This window comes from Ornithorhynchus anatinus, chromosome 7 (genome assembly GCF_004115215.2).
Source record: "Ornithorhynchus anatinus isolate Pmale09 chromosome 7, mOrnAna1.pri.v4, whole genome shotgun sequence".
NCBI classification, from domain to species: domain Eukaryota; kingdom Metazoa; phylum Chordata; class Mammalia; order Monotremata; family Ornithorhynchidae; genus Ornithorhynchus; species Ornithorhynchus anatinus.
In genome coordinates this window covers 36,101,810-36,122,408 of record NC_041734.1, presented here as the reverse complement: position 1 = coordinate 36,122,408, position 20,599 = coordinate 36,101,810, and the positions used below count along the sequence as shown (strand labels likewise).

Below are 20,599 nucleotides of genomic sequence, written 5' to 3'. Positions count from 1 at the left end.
AAATGATTATTATTATCCCCTGACTCCCAGGTCCGTGCTCTCTCCACTAGGCTACGATGCTTCCCAGCGTGGTACCTTAGTTTACCTATCCTGCTGCCCTCAGGGTTCAAAGATAATGAGGTTGGGTTTCTACATATGACAATGTGACTGATGATTAATTTCTGATTGGCCATCCTTTTCAGACCAAGTGCTTACAAATAACTGTAGTTTTTGTTAAGCCCTTACTAGGTATCAAGCACCGTACTGAGCGCCAGGATAGATATAAGTTAATAATAATGATGGCATTTGTTAGGCGCTTACTACATGCAAAGCACTGTCCTAAGCGCTGGGGGAGATACACGGTGATCAGGTTGTCCCACATGGGGCTCACAGTCTTCATCCCCATTTTGCAGATGAGGAAAGTGAGGCCCAGAGAAGTGAAGTGACTTGCCCAAAGTCACACAGCTGACAAGCGGCAGAGCTGGGATTTGAACCCATGATCTCTGACTCCCAAGCCCGGGCTCTTTCCACTGAGCCACGCTGTTTCTAAGGAAACTGGGGCACCGAGAAGTGAAAGAGCTTGTCCAAGGTCACATACCAGGTTAGTGACAGAGTTGGGATTACAAGCCAGGTCCTCCGACTCATAGGTCTACGCACTTTCCATTAGGCCACGCTGCTACTCTGTACAATATGAAGTACGATAAAAAGACTGTGCTCTGCAGAATCATCACATTCGCTACCCGAGCCCCTAGCAGCATTTTTATTTCTCTCTTTTCTTGTCAATAATTATCTCAAACCTAAAAGAAACTCCCTTTCAACTTGCTGTACACCAGGCAGGTCTCTTCCGTTGCTGTTGCCAACTGTCCACTGCTTTAATAAGTCCCGTGGGGCTTTACAGCAATGAGTCTTTAGAATGCTTTTTTGCCCTTGTTTTATGGTTTCCCCATTTCAGAACTCCATGGTGTGGCTACTAAGGAACCCTGTTATTGTCCGTTTTTCTCCTGTCTTACCTAGCAAAGGTTGAAATGTGAATACCATTGATTCCATGCTTATGGACTGACTGGATTCCAGGGTCTAATTATTGCTATTTGCTGGTAACTACAGCACAAAGTTGGTGTGGACAGAATTTCTCTTGACGTTACATGTGTAGATGGATTAAGAGTGAATCCATGGAATTATAGCACACCTGAGATGGAAGGGACCCCGAAAGAGGGCTTAGGTTTTGATTCAGATTATTCTGAATCAAAATACACAATAGAGACGTTTCACCAATTTAGACTGGACTCTTTGGTCTGATTTAGTGATCTTCTACTGCACTCCAACTAAACAGAGCAGTGTTCAAAACAAATGCTTTTTTATAAAGATTATAAGAAGTCTTAGATGAATATGCCATTCAATAAAACCAAGCACTTACTGAAAACTTACAAGTTAATCGATCTAGGAGTAATTTCTTCTACTTACCATTTCCCAAGTCACAGGAATTTTAATTGGATCTTTTTCACACTCCAAGTTGCATAAATTTTTAACTTGTAACCAGGGGCTTCCACATATAAAAGCAGTCAGATTATCCATTTCCAACACCAAGCTGGGGACAAAATTAGATGTTTTAAGTGCTTCTTTATATTTATGACGGGTCATGGCATAAGGGAAAATACATAAGTATTTGGAGAAAGAACGTAGCAAAACGTCCCCATTACTGTTGTCATTGTGTGTAAAATTAGTTTGGCAAGCCATACTTAGGTCTTTCTAGATAGGCTCTCTCTACTTCCTCTCTATTTCCTTGGGCTGGAGTATTTGCAAAGCTTACTCTATGGATTCCTTTTCATGTGGAAAATTTCTATCATTTAGAAAACATCCTAAGATAATCAACAAATTGATCTAAATTTTTTTCAACAAAAAACTAAACAGCAGTAAAGGTCTGAAAATCATTAGTTCCATTTTAGCTCATTAATAATAATAATGATATTTGTTAAGCACTTACTATGTGCCGAGCACTGTTCTAAGCACTAGGGATCATGCAAGGTAATCAGGTTGTCCCACAAGGGGCTCACAGTCTTAATCCTCATTTTACAGATGAGGTAACTGCGAACCAGAGAAGTGAAGCGGCTTGCCCAAGGACACACAGCAGATGAGTGGTGGAGCCGGAATTAGAATCCTTGTCCTCTGACTCCCAAGCCCATGCTCTTTCCACTACCTCAGTTACAGAACCCATTAGACACATCTACAGTATTTCCACTATAAAGAGCATGCCCATTAATCAAAAATTTCATCCAAAAGAGCTGTGCAAGTTGAGAAAGTTACACAATTAAGTTTGAAGTCCCTAGAGGAAACTTTTCTTTAGGAAGGATAGCAGAGAGTGGTTATTCATTCATTCATTCAATCATATTTATTGAGCGCTTACTGCGTGCAGAACACTGTACTAAGTGCTTGGAAAGTACAATTCGGCTACAGAGACAATCCTGCCCAACAACGGGCTCACAGTCTAGAAGCGGGAAGACAGAAAAAGAAAACGAGTAGACTGGCATCGGTAGCATCAATATAAAGAAATAGAATTATAGATACATACACATCATTAATAAAATAAATAGAATAATAAATACGTACATAAATACACAAGTTCTGTAGGGCAGGGAGGGGGGTAGAGCAGAGGGAGGGAGTTGGGGCGATGGGGAGGGGATGAAGAGCAGAGGAAAAGGGGGGCTTAGTCTGGGAAGGCTTCCTGGAGGAGGTGAGCCCTCAGTAGGGCTTCGAAGGGTAGAAGTGTGCTAGTTTGGCGGATGTGAGGAGGGAGGGCATTCCAGGACAGAGGTAGGACACGGACCAGGGGTCGACGGCGGGATAGACGAGAACGGAGGACGGTGAGGAGGTGAGCGGCAGAGGAGCGGAGCGTGCGGGGTGGCCGGTGGAAAGAGAGAAGGGAGGTGAGGTAGGAGGGGGCAAGGTGATGGAGAGCTTTGAAGCCAAGAGAGAGGAGTTTTTGCTTCATGCAAAGGTTGATAGGCAACCACTGGGGGTTTTTGAGGAGGGCAGTGACGTGGCCAGAGCGTTTCTGCTGAAAGATAATCCGGGCAGCGGAGTGAAGTACGGACTGAAGTGGGGAGAGACAGGAGGTTGGGAGATCAGAAAGGATGCTGATGCAGTAATCCAGGAGGGATGGGATGAGTGATTGTACTAACAACGTAGCGGTTTGGATGGAGAGGAAAGGGTGGATCTTGGCGATGTTGTGAAGGTGAAACCGATAGGTTTTGGTGACGGAATGGATATATGGGATGAATGAGAGTGCGGAGTCAAGGATGACAGCAAAGTCGTGGGCTTGTGAGACGGGAAGAATGGTAATGCCGTCCACAGTGATGGGAAAGTCAGGGAGAGGACAGGATTCCGGAGGGAAGAGAAGGAGCTCAGTCTTGGACATGTTGAGTTTTAGGGGGCGGGAGGCCATCCAGGCGGAGACGTCCTGAAGGTAGGAGGAGATGTAAGCCTGGAGGGAGGGAGAGAGAACAGGGGAGGAGATGTAGATTTGGGTGTCATCCACGCAGAGATGAAGGTTGAAGCTGTGCAAGAGAATGAGTTCACCAAGAGAGTGAGTACAGATGGAGAACAGAAGGGGACCAAGAACTGGCTCTTGAGGAACCCCTATAATTAGGGGATGGGAGGGGGAGGAGGAGCCCGCAAAGGGGACTGAGAATGAGAGGCCGAAGAGATAAGAGGAGAACCAGGAGAGCACGGAGTCAGTGAAGCCAAGGTTGCTTCCGGACGACCCCACCAACCCCGGAAGAACACGGGCTTGTCACAGTTCAACGCCACTCCCCCTTACTCGGTAAGCTCACTGTGGGCAGGGAATGTGTGTCTGTTCTACTGTTTATTGGAGTCTCCCAAGAGTGCTCTGTACAGTGCTCTGCATACAGTAAGCGCTCAATAAATACGACTGCCTGACATTGTCTGTCAGGCCCTTAACGCCTGCTCACCTCCTCTCTGGTTCAAGGAAGATATTTTTGATCGGAGACTCTCAGCCACATTGTGTTTCCGGTTTGTGGCACTTCATGAGGTCTGGACTATCCCGTATTAAGAGGTTAAAACACTTGTTAAAACACTTACGCCAACTGAGAGAAAAGTGTTTCTCAAATGTGTATATATATGTGTGTATGTACATATACGTGTATGTATGTATGTGTATAACATGTGTGTGTATGTATACACACATCCCCCCACACATATATACACACATATCTACTCTTAAGTTCTCTGTGGGAAGGGAATGTGTCTGTTTATTGTTATATTGTATTCTCCCAGCAGCTTAGTACAGTGCTCTGCACACAGTAAAGACTTAATAAAGATGACTGAATGAATATATATATATATATATATATAAACACACACATTATATATACACTCACACATACATACATATGTGAACAGTGCTCGGCATAGTGAGCACTTAACAAATACCATTAAAAAAATGTGTGTACCAAATATATGTACATATATATGCGTACAAGCAGGGAAGTAATACAGTCAGTCCTCCTATAACGCAGAGGTTGTGCTCTGCAGCTTCCCGCATTAAGGACAATCTGCACTGTAGCACCCCGAGTCCAAAAGCGTGCATATGCGCACAATCGTTTCTTCAAACACTGAACTGTGCTGTAACCAGACAGACACGTGTTGTCGGTAGAACGTTCCCTAGTTCTACCCTCACATGTTATCCGAAACATGTACTGACAATACACATTATGGAAGAACTGACCGCAAGGGCATTCACCAAATGACCCTGATTTCATACAGATCAAATCATTTTTATAAACAATTCTTCCTGTTATGTGCCTAATTTACAGACGTTTTTACTGACATCCTCTCAAACTAGTGTGCGATAGACGAATGAGCAAAATCAGAGGGAAACAATAACAAAAATTGAAAAGTGAGGGATTTTTAAAAATAAAATATGACTTTTACAATGTCAGCTCTAAGAAAATGAAGATAGGACATTTGAAATGAATTTCTGAGGTACCTTTCCTGACAGTCGTTAGATCTTAAAAGTAGAATCGAACTTCCATCTTTGAGGCCACATTCCCTGATAGTTTTTTTCATGTCCTCCTTGAGAATAACATTCCAGTTCTCTAATTCGGTGACATTGGATCCGGCACCGTTCATCCAGATGCTCCCTGCTGGGAATGCCAGGGCTGTGCATACGGAGCTTATGTCTGCATTGGCTGGAAAGACATGCTGGGATTCTGTCACCTGCTCAACCTTTCCTCCTCCATTGTTTTCTGAGGGTCGAAACACAGTCAGAAGCACAGGTACACAGTCCTCGCCAGTCGGTATTTTCTCCCCACTAACCTGCAAAATAATAATGAAGGATATTCAGGTCCCAACTTTACAAGAATGCAGTTAACTTAACCTTTTTACCCTTACCTGTATTGATTAGCCAACTTTTTCACTTCACAGTTTGCTAGAAATCAATGAATGGAATCTATTGAGCACTTACTACCGTGCTCTGCACATAGTAAGAGCTTGGGAGAGTACAAAGATAGCAGAAAAGTTCATGCAACTGGGATGACGGGACATATCTATCCTGAATATACTCTAAGAGGAAAAGGCATAAAAATCGAATAATATCATTTCTGTTTAAATTTATGGTATATATTCATTATTTTACCCTGATTAGAAGAGCAATGCGATTTTCAAGATATATTACTTAAATGACGAAGGAGTTTCCCAATTTTTGCATTCCCCACTCACGATTCTTTAAACATGATATTCCTCATAGGTGGATTATCTCGTCTTCACTTGTTTGAAAAGATAAATACAATAAGTGTTTGTAGAAATGTTAGTGCTGGTGTTACCTCCATCCCATTCCATACAAAGATGTCTTCCCCATCAGCAATTTCAATTCCACGCAAACTTAGCTCATCCCCTGAAAAGATGGAACCATCAGTTCGCTCATCAGAAACAAAACCTTTGAATATGTATCGCATATATCATACACTCTGCACTGGGGTGGAAATGAACCTTAAGATAGACCCGCCATATACTACATGATAAAAGTCTAAAATAATAATGTCGGTATTTGTTAAGCGCTTACTATGTGCAGAGCACTGATCTAAGCGCTGGGGGAGATACAGGGTAATCAGATTGTCCCATGTGAGGCTCACAGTTAATCCCCATTTTACAGATTAGGTAACTGAGGCACAGAGAAGTTAAGTGACTTGCTAAAATGAGACAGTACGGGTTGAAATTGAAGGAAAATGTATAACGGTACTTTGGTAAAGCAAGAGAAAAACAACACTGAAAAAAATATCAAGCATTTCTCATTTCATGATTGTCTACTTTGTGATTTTTCAACACCAATGTCTATCTTATTGATGCCCTGCAATCTGGTCAAAAGTAGGTGTGCAGTGTACTTTGTCACCCGTAATACAGACATCTAATTATTGCGACTTTAGCACAAAGGACCCAACTAGTCCCATCAGCCAACTGGATCTCTAGAAGGAAAATAACTTTGTCGGCTACAGTGATGCTCTTTGAACCAGTGCCACTTAAGAAACCTAAATAAGGTTAGATTCTGTTTTTACTACGGGGACTTTTTCGAAGTCCTCTTCTCCCACTCCCTTCTGTGTTGCCCATGTATGTGGATTTGCACCTTCTAGCCATCTCTCCTTCAGCCTCACAGCACTTATGTACATATCCATATTTTAGTTATTTACATTAATGCCCGTCTCCCCCTCTAGACTGCAAGCTCACTTTGGGCAGGGAATGTACCTACCAACTCTGTTGTATTATACTCTCCCAAATGTTTGCTGAACACAGTAAACACTCAATAAATATGATTGAATAATTGATTTTTAATGCGGAGATTTAGCTAAACCAATCAGTCGGTGGTATTTATTGAGTGCCTACTTACTGCAACACATTGCACTAGTGGCTTGGGAAACACAACAGAAGTAAAACACACTTTGCCTGCCCTTAAGGAGTTTAAAGACCAACAGGGGACAGACACGTACAGAAAAAAATTTTAAATTGTGGGAGTGTTAAGAAGGACATGGCTCAGACAGCTAGTGTAGTGACACCAGGATGAAATTTCAGAAAAAAAGATCCAGTTGGCCAATGAGTATAGATCTATGCATAAAAGCTGTTAAATGGGTATATAAATTATACGGTTGTTATGACTTTGGATGTTGAGAATTTATCAGGGAAGATACCTTGAAAGAGGTGGGATTTTAGGAGAGATTTTTGTTTTAATGGCATTTGTTAAGCACTTACTTTGTGACAGGCACTGTTCTAAGCACTGGGGTAGATTCAAGATAATCAGGCTGGACACAGTCTATGCCTCACAAAGGGCTCCCAATCTTAATCCCATTTCACAGATGAGGTTACTGAGGCACGGAGAAGCTAAATGACTTGCTCGAGGTCACAAAGCCGACAAGTGGCAGAGCCTGGATTACAACCCAGGTCCTGTGACTCCCAGACCCGTGCTCTTCTACTACTTTCTACCTGTTTGAAGTTGGGGCTGTATGTTCTGAGTGGAGGGAAGCTGAAAGTTAGTTAAAAGTTAGCCTGGGAGCAACAAAGAGTGAGAGCTGGGATATTGTGGAGGAAGTGAACTGACCTATAAGTGGGAGAGAGCTGACGTAGAGCCCTGATATAGAACCGCTGCTCGATGTGGAGGGAGAAAAGCAGCCACCGGAGGACGTTTTGGAGGAGAATGGAGAGACGGATGCTGAGAAACATTTCCTGAAGATGATCTAGGCAACAGCATGGAGTATGGACTGAAGTGAGGAGAGGCTGGAGTCTGGGAGAGCAGTGAAGAAGCTGATAAAATATTCTAATTGGGATAGGAGGGATTGAACCAGGGTGTCACTATTTTGGTGGAGAGGCAGGGGGCAGGTCCAGAAAATATTCTGAAGGATGAATTGGCAGGAGATGGGAGCTGCCTGAAGGCGAGAGCTGAGAGACAGCAACGAGTGGAGGATGACTTGCCAAGTCCACGCAAGTTTTAATTTTACCACGTTTCTATTCTGTCAACAAATCAGCTGGTGAGGCCGTCAGTAGGAAGAGAGGAAGAGAGTGGGGGCACTGGTGCCTTCAGAAGTGAGATAAAAATGTGAAATAGACTGTGGAGACCTGGGCATAGGCGTCAGTGAGAGAGAAGTAGAATCCCTCTAGACTGTCTGTTTCTTAATACTAATTGTGGTTTTCGTTAAGCGCTTACTAAGTGCCAGGCACCGTACTAAGCGCTGGGGGGGGGGGATACAAGCAAACTGAGTTGGACACAGTCCCCGTCCCACATGGGGCTCACAGTCTTAAGCCCCATTTTACAGATGAGGCAACTGAGGCCCAGTGAAGTGACTCGCCCAAGGCCACAAAGCAGACAAGTGGCAGAACCGGGATTAGAACCCATGATACTTCTGACTTCCAGGCCCGTGCTCTACCCGATTCGCCACGCTGCTTGTCGTGGGCAGGGAACTTGCCCACCGATTGTATCAAGCCGTTCTCTCCCGAGCTCTTGGCGTAAAGCTCCGCACATGGTGAGTGCTCAATAAAGACGACTGAATGCGCGATTGATACTTGCTGAGATGAAAAGAGTGGAATCTGATGCCTGGATCTTCTCCAGCCACACCGAGCCGTCTGCAGGAACAGAGAGGGCAGGCTCCGGACATGACCCAGACTGGGAGTCGGTGTTGCAAAAGAGATGAAAAGAAAGACAAGTGGGCAGAGGGCATTGGGATTGGCAGAGAGGGTGAGGTTGAGGGCATGGCCCGTAGCAACCGGGATGAATGAGACGGTTGATAGGAATCCAGGAGGGGTATGAGGGGGGATAAACGGAGTGGTTCCAGAGATCGTGGTGGGTGAGGAAACCATTTGGAAAGGAGGGAGTGTGGGTGAGGTGGCAGGTCTGAGAGTTGTAGCTGAAGAAGGGGAGGTCTTCCCGCTCGTCACAGAGGACCCCCTACTCTCCACAGATTCCACTCATGCCAGATCGGGGATGAAAGCTTCTGCCGTGCGCTCTCGGGCCCTCTCCGCTGAGCCAGGCGTTCGTGGTACCCGCTACTTTCCCTCCCTCCATGGAGGACCCCCGTTCCCGCCAGGCTCCGGGGGTGCCAGGCTGGGGATAAAAACCGCTCTCGCACGCTCCTGGAACTCCTCCACCAGAGCCGAACAAAGCATCCAGGGCATCTCTTCTAATCCCAGCCCTGCCAATTGTTTGCTGGGTGACCCTGGGCGACCTACTCAACTTCTCTGTGTCTCAGCTTCCTCAGCCATAAAATGGGAGTTAAATACCAGTTCTCCCTCCTCCTTAGACTGTGAGCCCCATGAGGGACAGGGACTGGGTCCAATCTAATTAACTGGTACCTAGGCCTGTGCTTGGGAACAGTGTCTGACACAAAGTAAGTGCTCAAACAAAAACAAATCCAACCCAACACCGCCCCCCCCACAAAAAACCCTCTTGCCTTCCCCCACCGGCTCCCCCTCCCCGCCTCCCACGACCCAGAGAAGGAGGCCTCCACAAAGCCTTGGAAAGACTGATGCCTTCTCTAACAGTTCCTATGGCTACGGCTGCACTCCGACTCTGAGCCACAGGGAGCCTGACATTCTACTTCTCTAATAGGAGTAGGAGTAGTGTACAGACCATGGGTCATGGGTTCTAATCCCGGCTCCACCACTTGTTGGCTGTGTGAACTTGGGCAAGTCGCTTTACTTCTCTGTGCCTCAGTTATCTGTAAAATGGGGAATGAGTCTGAGCCCCGTGTGGGGCAGGGACTGTGTCCAACCTGATCCGTATCCATGCCAGCGCTTAATACAATGCCTGGTGCACAGTAGGTGCTTAACGAATGCCACGATTCTTATTACTAATTGTAATAATAATAGTAATAATTATAATTGAGGTATTTGTTAAGCACTCACTCTGCGACAGGCACTGTACTAAAGGCTGGGGTAGATATATGGAAATCGAGTTGGACACAGGCCCACATGGGGCTCCCTGTATTCATTCCCATTTTATAGATGAGGTAACTGAGACCCAGAGAAGCTAACTGAATCGCCAAGGTCATACAGCAGACAAGTGAAGCAGGGATCAGAACACAGATCCTTCTGACTCCCGGGCCCACGATCTATCCACAGCGTGGCATAGTGGAAAGGGCCCGGGCTCGGGAGTCAGAGGTCATAGGTTCGAATCCCGGCTCTGCCACGTGTCAGCTGTTTGACTGTGGGCAAGTCACTTCACTTCTCGATGCCTCAGTTACCTCATCTGTAAAATGGGGATTAAGACTGTGAGCCTCACATGGGACAACCTGATTACCCTGTATCTCCCCCAGCGCTTAGAACAGTGCTCTGCACATAGTGAGCGCTTAACAAATACCAACATTATTATCCACTAGGCCACACTGCTTCTCCGTAATTGTAATAGTAATAATAGTAACAACAATAATAATAATAATGATCACCATCATAGCCAAGCACTGTACTATGTACTGGGGTAGATACAAGATAATCAGGTGAGAAACAATCGCTGTCCCTCATTCATTCATTCAACAGTATTTATTGAGCGTTTACTATGTGCAGAGCACTTTACTAAGCGCTCGGAATGTACAATTCGGCAACAGATAGAGACAATCCCTGCCCAATAATGGGCTCTCATCAGGCTCACTGTCTAAGTAGGAGGGAAATCGGGCTGTTAATCTCCGTCTCTGAGATGCAGAAACGGAGGCACAGAGAAGTCATGTGACTAATCCATGTCCCACAGCAGAAAAGTGGCAGAACAGGGATTAGAAATCCTCTGATTCCTAGGCCTGTGCTCCTTCTACTAGGCCACACTGCTTATCTACAGGCCTAGACAGCTGAGTTTCAATAAGAATCTTACCATAAAGTGTTTGGAAAAGGTGAAGTCCTGCTGGCACAGACTTTGCAATACTAAGAACCATGTCTCCTTCCCAAAATTCTAAAATCTAAAAGTGTTAATGAAAAAAAAATTACCAAGAGTAATGTGTACATAGAGAATTTCCATATAAAATGCAAACGATCCATCACCTGTTTCCCAGATGCAATTCACTCATTTACCCTTCCACTCTTAAGAGTGGAACTGAGTTCTCAGACCTTTTAAAAGTCCAGTGGACCGCTGAACTTGACTCAGGGATGAGAGTTGAGAAATTAAATAGTCCATCTGTTAACTAAACAAGATAAGCACAGAGGAACATATTCGGCTAAAAAAACAGCCGCTGGAGACGGAGCTCTTCTTAGTCGCCGTTAAGGCAGCAATCAGTAACCACCAAAACCAACGGTACCCGGACCCCCAACTCCTCTGGAGCTTCTTTTCAATGGGCTGTTGCCAGGAGTGAAACTCAAATTATCCACCATCCTGTCTGGCCTCCAAACTGAGGGGGGATCTGGGGCTGATTTAGAATTTATGGGATACCTGGGTCAAAGTGAGCCTGGGACCAACTCTTTCACAACTGGCTACAGGATAGGTGTGGGACGATTTCGAAAGGCATGGTTAGAAGCAACCGGCTCAAATGCAATAGGATAATTGTACACTAATGGAATCGGTTCAAAACTGTGACCCGTGTAAGTTCGAATGACCGTGCCACATTTTTTGGGGGGTTCTGAGCCTGTCCCAAGAATTTTTATGAATTTATCCATTCAAACTCTTCTTTTCAGAGAACAGAACTCAAAGACTTGACTTTAGAAACTGTTTGTAGAAAGAGAAATGGGGCTTATGTTTGCTATAAAGTTGGAAAATTCCCTTATTCCTTTCATTACTGGAAACAACTTTTTCCATTTAGAAGCTAGAAACTGAATGCTTTCCTACCTACCCTACACAATTACCAGCCTTGTACCATATGTTCAGGATTAATATCATCAACAATTTTTATTAAGCAAATAAAGCATTTGATTAAAAATCCCTATCTTTTACAAACTATTTTGGTTCTCCCACACTGAGCTGACAGAGGTGGTCTTAGTAAACAAAGCAGACCGACTAAAACATTTCTATCTGGCGCTTTAATTAGGAAGTCAACCCCCAAATTTAACCTGGCTTTAGAAAATGGAATACCTGAAATATTGATTGTCGGAGATCCCCTAGAGTTTTTCTTCTATCGATAGTTAAATCCAGCACGCTCTCTTTTCGAGACGATGATGGGTGTAATGCTCCATTAGAAAAATGATAATGTGAGCCCAGATGGAGATGTAAGTCAATGTTATTGAACGCAGAGTCACAGTCTGCCCTATAAAGAGTCATTATCATAGACTATAAAATCAATTCTGAAACGTTGACAACAATGTATGCATCACATAGATCAAGGACACAGAATACTCCCAATTAAATTGTTCGACTGTAACACGATTTATATACAAGTCACTATCTGGCCATTTACCGACTCTGACAAATGAACAATAATGATTGATGACAATAATCTTAAGTGCTTTCTACACAAGGTAATCAGGTCCTACAAAGGATGCTGATTGCCCATTTTGCAGATGAGGGAACCAAGGCACAGCTAAGTTAAGTGCCTCGCCCAAGGCCACACAGCAGGCAAGAGGCGGTTCTGGGATCAGAACCAAAAGCCTCTGATTCCGAGGCCCATGCTCCTTCCCATCATAATCCAGTAATAATAATGTGTTTAAGCATGTACTATGTGCTAAACACTGTACTAAGTAGTGGAGTAAGAACAAGATAATCAGGTAAGACAATCCTTGTGCCTCATCAGGCTTAGGGTCTAACTCAGCGGGAAACCAGGTACCTAGTCTACATTTTACAGATGAGGAAACTGAGGCACAGAGAAGTTCTATTAATCTAGCTTCCTGAAGCTGAGTTAAAACCTTTAAATTTCATTTTTAATCACCCAGTGAGAAATGAAATCCATAGTTAAGTTTAGAATCTTCTGAAGTTCCATTTGGAATAAGCACTTTCTTTGCCCACCATCTTTAGCACACGTGCCCTGCTCTGATGCATCTAACACTTCATGCCCCCACTGTGCAAAGGATGAGGAACGTAAAAATTTTTATTCGTTTTCCCCTTGATCTTTGAAGGCATGCAGACAATGTCTTTTCCCCCGTGACCTTTAAATAATTATGGTGTTTATTATGTGCCAGACACTGTACTAAGTGCTGGGGCGGATACAAGCAAATTGGGTTGGACACGGTCCCTGTCCCAAAGCCTCAATCCCCAATTTACAGACAAGGTAACTGAGGCCCAGAGAAGTGAAGTGACTTGCCCATGGTCACACAGCAGACAAGTGGCAGAGCCGAGAAAAGAATCCATGACCTTCTTACTCCCAGGCCCGTGCTCTATTCACTTCGCGAAGCTGCTTCTTTAAAAGCCCCGTCAGTACCAATCTCAACAGCGGTTTATTTATAAAGTGTAGTCTCTACCCAAATGTGGGTAACACAGTTCAGTTAATAGTCTAAAGAGGAAAATTAGATATAAACACAAATGGATCAAAAGTTACAAATAAATGGCTAGGTTTATATGGGGAGTGAGGCATCTGAGAGCAAATGGCATGATTAGTGGGGTCTGGAAGGCAAAGAGGAATATCTCCCAGTGGAAGCTCTACCGCAAGGCTTTGAAAGTGGGGTTAAAGAGAGGAAAATGGTAAAGCTAAAGGAGTAGACCATTCCAGGCAGGGGGAAAAATAGGGATGTAGGAGAGTGGGGAGTGAGGAATGGTTAGGAGATTTACTTGGGAGGAGCAGAGGAGCAGGAACAGTGTTTGGCCCATAGTAAGTGCTAACAAACACCATTATTATTACTATTATTATGTAGTGGAGTGGGGTTTAGTGATATAATAATAATGTGAGAAGGAGGGAGGCAGGTGATGGAAAGGCTCCGAGCCAACAGTTGGAGATTTTGCAAGAAGAAATAGGGAGTCACTGAAGCCTGGAGGAAGAGGGGAGACGCATGGGGCTGGAAGACCAGTAAAGAGCGGTTACAATATCGCAGAAGGATGGGATGGGAGCACGTACCAGGTACTACAAATAAGAGAAAGGAGCGGATCAGTGAAAATGAAATCGGGGAAGCACTGACAGGAATTAGATTCAGACTGAGTGGGAGAGGTAATGAGACAGAAGAGGAAAGGATGATACTATGGCTGTGAGTTGAGGACGGCACCGTTGTCAGCTGCGATGGGAAACTTAGGAAGAGAAGATGCTTTTAGAAGAAAGAAGAGGAGTCTAGTTGTGCACAAGTTATGCTTAAGGATCCCAAGAGACAACCACATGGAGATAAGCCAGAGTCAAGTGACTGGTAGAGCAGCTGAACCTGGGAGGAAAGGTGCTCGTAGGTATCTGATCGTAACTAAACGGACATGGCTACTTCCAAAATAAAAATCAAAGAACTTCACGACCTGGGAGAAAAACAATCTAGTACGGGTTGGATGGTACTTTAGATCTGTAAGCCTCCTTCATGCTCACCCAATTGTCAAAGCATCAGTAAATTAAGTACGTGGATGCAATTTACCTCTTTTGCTGCAGTTCAATGTTGGCTGTGTCCATTTCATTAAGCAGATGGCATGGGACTCTGTATCTTGGATTTGATCGAGCTATGAAAAGAATCTTTCATTAATCAGATTTCATTTAAATTAAACCACGTTCAAAGAGATGGGAAAATCTGTTTACGCCCTTTTCTTCAGGAACAGCAATTGTGAGAAGCAACAGGGTCTAGTAGTCTGAGCACGGATCTACGAGAAGGACCCGGATTCTAATCCCATCACTTTTCTTCTGTGACCTTGGGCAAATCATTTCATTTCTCTGTGCTCGGTTACTTTATCTGTAACATGGGGATTAAGATTGAGAGTCCCATGTGGGACATGGACTATGTCCAACCTGATTAGCTTGTATCTACTGCATCATTTAGTTTAGTGAGCACATACTGTGAGCAACAAACTGTACTGAGCCCTCGTTACAGTACAATAGAATAGAGTCGGTGGATGTGTTCCCTGCTCGCAAAGTGCCACGTCTGTGAACTCTGACCCAAATCAGTAGCTCTATTCCTAAAGCATTTTCCTTTCTTATATTCTTAAATAAACATGCCAGACTCCTGCTGCTTAATTGAAAGGTTATATCAGGTTTTGCCAAACTGAGGCTGGCTCTTATATGAATCTTCTTCACTCGTTCTAATTTTCGGGGTGAAAAGTTTGGGAACGTTTGCTTTGTGGCTGCAACAGGAGTGAAAATGAATGGGAATTAAAGTTGCCAGAATGGCTGCTGTAGTGTGAAAATTACTTTGCCATTGCAGTGTGATGCTGCCCCAGCCCTCTCAGAGGCAGCAACATCCGAGGTGGTCTCTTGCTCACTGCCACTGCGCACCGCCCCCGCCCCCCCCGCCCAGCCCTGCCCCTCATCTACCCCTCCATATTATATTTTTGAATAAGGGTCTTTAGTTCAAGAGGTTTGGCCACCTCTTGATTCCAATTTTCAGGGCCACCAAGGTTTAGTATAGTGAAAATTGACCTTGCCTCCCTAGTTCCCCTTCTTTTTGAGGAAGAACAACATAAAAAAGCAAATTAAAGGAAAAATTCTAGATTCGTCCAACTTAGCAGCCCAAATCCCTTCATGAAAGAGTATTGCAAGGATCAATGGCATCTCTGGCCATCAGTCTGGCTTTCAATACATATTTTTTCCAGGTACAATTTTCCCCCTGTGAGGTTCAAATGATTGGAAACCAGAAGCAAAAGCAAACCCAAACAGCTAGACAGTGACACGGAATGACGCAGATACATCAGCAGGTGACTGGCAGTGAAAATCTATAACCGGGCAATAAACTACATGTTTCTAATGCCATTCTGAAAGTATTCTATTTGAACACACCAGGGCTCAGCACTTTCTCACAGTAAAATGGCACAGTATTTGTACCGTTCGAGGGTGGGATTGCATGGATTACTGGGAAATAACCATGGCCAACTCACTACACCACTGGGGAGCAATTGCCAATGGAGTACTTCGTTTTGGACAAGGGTTCGGGAGCCCATGCGACAAAAGGCGATGACGAAGGGACGAAGAAACCTTAAAATAAAACCTCCTTAGATGTGAGCACTTGAGGAGTTAACTGATGAAAAGTCATTTGCTTTTTGGTACATATGTACGCACAGAGAGTGACCCTCCGGTGGTGATCCTCCGGTGGACTTTAAGGTCCTTGTGGGCAGGGATCAAATCTACCAAATTGACTGTTTTGTACTTTCCTAAGCGCTAAGTACAATGCTCTGCACACAGGATGCGCCTAATAATAATAATAATGGTATCTGTAAGCGCTTACTATGTGCCAAGCACTGTAGATACAAGGTTATCAGGTTGTCCCACGTGGGGCTCACAGTCTGAATCCCTATTTTACAGATGAGGTAACTGAGGCACAGATAAGTTACGTGACTTGCCCAAAGTCACACAGCTGACAAGTGGCGGAGCCAGGATTAGAACCCACAACCTCCGACTCCCAAGTCCGTGCTCTCCTAATAAACCACACTGATTGATCACCACAGTGATCAGTAGTATCCTGCTAAAATGGTATCCGTAAGCTTTCCTTCAGGTGGTATGTGCATATGCAGACACAAACCCACCCATTATACAACTTATTTGGATTATTAGTTTTTGGAAAAAAGCTCAAAAGCAAATTGAATCATATGCTTCATTTTTTAAAAATGGCTAAATGGAAGAAACACTTGGCATACCTTCAGGTGGTCTTTGCAACTGGGATTTTCGATAGAACAACATATAAGCACTTTCTTTTCCCTCAAATTGCTTCTTGATATCCTTTTCCCTGATGGGTTGGACACTGGAATCATTTATATCAAACCAATGGGTACCACACGGGCCATCTTCTAACTCCAGAGGTCCTACAGCCTGTGCTTCAGGAAACTGAAGACCTTTGCTACTCTGAGAACTGTTTAGGTTGTGTGCTTCGAAGTCAAGCTTGGGCTGCTGTGAAGGATGCGTTTTCTTCAGACCAACCTTGCTGCAATCAGAACTGAGCAGAAATATCTGAGAATGGCTCTGTAAAAACTAAACAAAAAAGAAACTGAATAAAGAAAACAAATGCTACATTAATGGAACATTAGGTTCAAACATTGGTCCAGTTTCACCTATCAGGACATTAAAAAATGGAATTCTTTTCATAATTGCATTTGGGTGTTCTCTCCGTGCTAACGTGGGACTTTGACAGAAAGGGAGGATGCAAATGTGGCTGCCTGCACACCCAAACAGTAGTTAATCCACGGACAGAGTCACAAGTCTTTCCATTTTCCAGTTTTTCATTAAACCAACATAGTCCAACCAAAGGCCTGGAGGTACACATGGAGCCTGAGCTCCTCGAGGATTAAGTATTACGGTTCCAGAAGCCCCGACTTTCTTGCCTTTCTCTTTCCCTCAACCAGACAATTTAAAACCTTGGGGGTTGGGTAATGGTGTGGTCAGGAAGGCTAAACTTTCCCTTTAGGCCTTAGGTTGAGTATAATAGAAATTTGTCAGAGCACACAAGAGTTAGACCAAAAATGGAAAATAACCTGCAGCAGAAGTGCAATACTACCACTGGTTTATTTTATTTTTTTAAAAAAGGGTATTTGCTAAGTGCTTACTATGTGCCAGGCATCGTATTAAGTGCCAGGGCTAATACAAGCTAATCAGGTTGGACACAGTCCATGTCCCACATGGGGCTCACAGTCTTAATTCCCATTTTACAGATGAGGTAACTGAGGCACAGAGAAGGTAAGTGACTTGCCCAAGGTCACACAGCAGACGAGTGGTGGAGCCAGAATTAGAACCCAGGTCCTTCGGATTTCCCAAGCCCATGCTCTATGCACTAGGCCACACTGATTCTCTGCCTTAAGTGTGTCAGTAGGATTCTCACTGTATTACTGAAAAACAGGGGACTAGGTGGGAAAAAAATGTTTCGGGATCTAAATTTTTTTGGACCTGTTTTCCGATTGAATTATATTAATTCGGACTTTCTAAACACCATATTTTAAGTCATTACATGCAATACCTTTCTTATGGGTCCATGCTGTTTACGGTACTTCTTGTTCCACGAAGTTCCTGTTTTTTTCAAAATCTTCTGACCTAGCTGGTCCACCTGAATGAGCCTACACCCCTCCTTTAACAAGAAAGGTAGAAAAATCTTAGTGGAAAAACATCCCTGTGAAGGAGTTCGAGCATGAATGAGAGCTGGAAAGAATCTAACTGAAGTATAACACGAACCTGAATTAAAGGATTAAACAACATCCTCAAGTTGTTCGAAAAATGGGACTTTAATACTACTACTGCTTTTACTATTCAGAAAACAATATTTACTGAGCATCTGCTGCACACAGTACTCCAAACCAGGTGCAATGGAGGGTTATCAAGTAGAACACAGATACGTTGTTTCTCTTCTGGAGGAATTTGTAACGCATAATAAGGGACCAAGACACAACACAAATACCCCCAAGCAAACATAAATCACAACTCACAGAGACATGTAATATGAAACATGATAACAGTAAAAGCTACAGGAACATTTACCCATAATTATAGTGGTGCTTTTTACTGCTAGCAGATTGCTGAAGTGATTGGAATGATCAGGATCACACTGAGTTAATGGAGCAATTGGCTTTTAGTTTGTTAGTCAGAATTTAATCATCTGTAAAATAGGTAAGACAGTACATGGCCTCCGGAGGCTTCTGGTTGTTCAGCGAATACTGAAAAATTGCACATTTTAATTTTTTTTTTTAGAAGGGGTTGTGGGTAGAGGTGATTTAGAATAGATTATAACCAATGGGTCTTGGGAACTTGTGAGGAAGTGAAAACCAACCACAGACTATCAATAAATGAGCACATAACAATAAATTATTATTGGGGCTTTAATAACCATTAATGTGTGATTGTATTAAGTGAGTACTTCCTGAATGCAATACACCATATATAAGCATCTAGGCATCTGGGAAGTACAAGAGAAGCAAGGTTTCCCGGCAACAAGAAGCTTACACTGTTAAAGGGGGAGACATAAAAACATTCACAAGCACTAGAATCCGAATAGAACTGAAGAGTCCGTCGAATATACCCACATGGACAAGAACTAAGGGTGGACATAAATCATCATCAGTGGTACTGACTGAACGCTATGTGCGGAGCACTGTAGCACATGGTGTAGTGGATAGAGCACGGGCCTGGGAGTCAGAAGGTCAAGGGTTCTAATCCCAGCTCCAACACTTGTCGGCTGGGTGACCTTGGGCAAGTCATTTCACTTCTTTGTGCCTCAGTTACCTCATCTGCAAAATGGGGATGGAGCTGTGAGCCCCATATGGGACAGGGATTGTGTCTAACCCAATTCGCTTAGTACAGTGTCGGGAACAAAGTAAGAACTTAACAAACCATTATTATGATTATGCGCTTTGAGTAGGTCAATATACCAGAGTTGGCAGACACACTCTCTGCCCACAACGAGAGATGCAGGAGTCAGTTGAAGTGTTTGTTGATAAGACTCAGGGAATGGATAGGTTAGTCAGGGAAGTTTGTGGCAGGAGGTAGAATTTGGGGAGGAGCTTTGAAGGTGGGGAGGGTTGAAGTGTGGAGGAGGGAGTTCTAGGCCCCGGAGGCAGTTTGAGAAAGGGATCAGGGTTAGACAAGATGAGAATAGTGTAGAATTAGGAGGTGGTTTTAGGGGAAATGAAGACCATACGGAGAGAAGCAGCAGATGAGGAAGGATGACTGGATTGTGAGTAGACCTTAAAGACAGGGATATCATGCTTTCTTCTTGTTATGTTCTCTCAGCACCTTGTACAGATCTCTGCTGAAACGACTTATTGGTCATATTTGAGATAATCAAATAAAAGAAAAATAGAATCTGTCACCCCTTCAGACTTGAGAATCCCAAATAAGTCTCAGAACCGGGTGCCACAACACTCTTTATAAATGGTACCAATAAAACTCTTCTATAAATCAAATAGAACTTGTGCATCATACCTGTAAAATAATTGCTTCCAGGACTATCAGTGGATTGTCTATTTCTTGGCAAGTTTTAGGTTCTTTCTGATCAACTGGGCTGTTCAAAGTATTTTCATGTGCAACTTCCTCCTTAAAAAAAAAAAAGAGCCCAAAATAGGGTGCCCATCAGTCCCAACATAAAAGCAAGTCAAAAGGATAAATACGGCTCCGCAAAGGAAGATGAGGAGCAAGGACATCTCACCGTATCGGACCCTGAAATGATCCATTCTAGGAAGAACAAGGCTGTCTCCATTTTAGCAGTAATGGAGAGGGAAGATGGGAAGATGGAGGCGAAACAGTACACAAGCAGTGATCTTGCTTGACTGCCAGCTTTAACCAATATTCCTTTAAGACCAAGTGAACCCTGGAAATCAAGTGTGCAATCCTGGGAGTGGGAGGAGGGAAAAAAGTAGGTTTCCCCTGGTGTTATTTTGTTTCCCAAGCAATACCTGGCTGAGGCCAGAAGCCAGGTTTTACAGGTTTCGAGCTGCAGTGGGTAAAGCGTGGATATGGGTGAAGAAGGTAGTGCAGCGGAAGGAAGAAATGATAGCTATGTACACTTTTTCTTGCTGCATCTGGTGGCTTTCTATTTGCACACAAATCTCTAGGAGGAAAATACCACAATCTGTATTGGTAGCATACACAAGTGTTCTGATCCAGAAGCTTTCTATCCACATCTGCGGAAGAAG

At 43.8% G+C, this 20,599-nt stretch overlaps 1 protein-coding gene across 2 annotated transcripts in view; it reads right to left on the bottom strand.

Annotated features, from left to right (window-relative positions):
• USP40 (ubiquitin specific peptidase 40) overlaps positions 1-20,599 on the bottom strand; it is a 75,764-nt gene that overhangs the window by 29,850 nt on the left and 25,315 nt on the right. For both annotated transcript variants that reach the window (XM_029069008.1, XM_029069009.1), the window contains 9 exons: positions 19,890-20,000; positions 17,935-18,042; positions 16,625-16,955; positions 14,422-14,503; positions 12,020-12,191; positions 10,832-10,916; positions 5,817-5,887; positions 4,982-5,310; positions 1,441-1,564 (listed from right to left, as the gene is read on the bottom strand). In XM_029069008.1, coding sequence (XP_028924841.1) covers positions 1,441-1,564; positions 4,982-5,310; positions 5,817-5,887; positions 10,832-10,916; positions 12,020-12,191; positions 14,422-14,503; positions 16,625-16,955; positions 17,935-18,042; positions 19,890-20,000 — 1,413 coding nt within the window. The remainder of the gene's footprint in view (positions 1-1,440; positions 1,565-4,981; positions 5,311-5,816; positions 5,888-10,831; positions 10,917-12,019; positions 12,192-14,421; positions 14,504-16,624; positions 16,956-17,934; positions 18,043-19,889; positions 20,001-20,599) is intronic.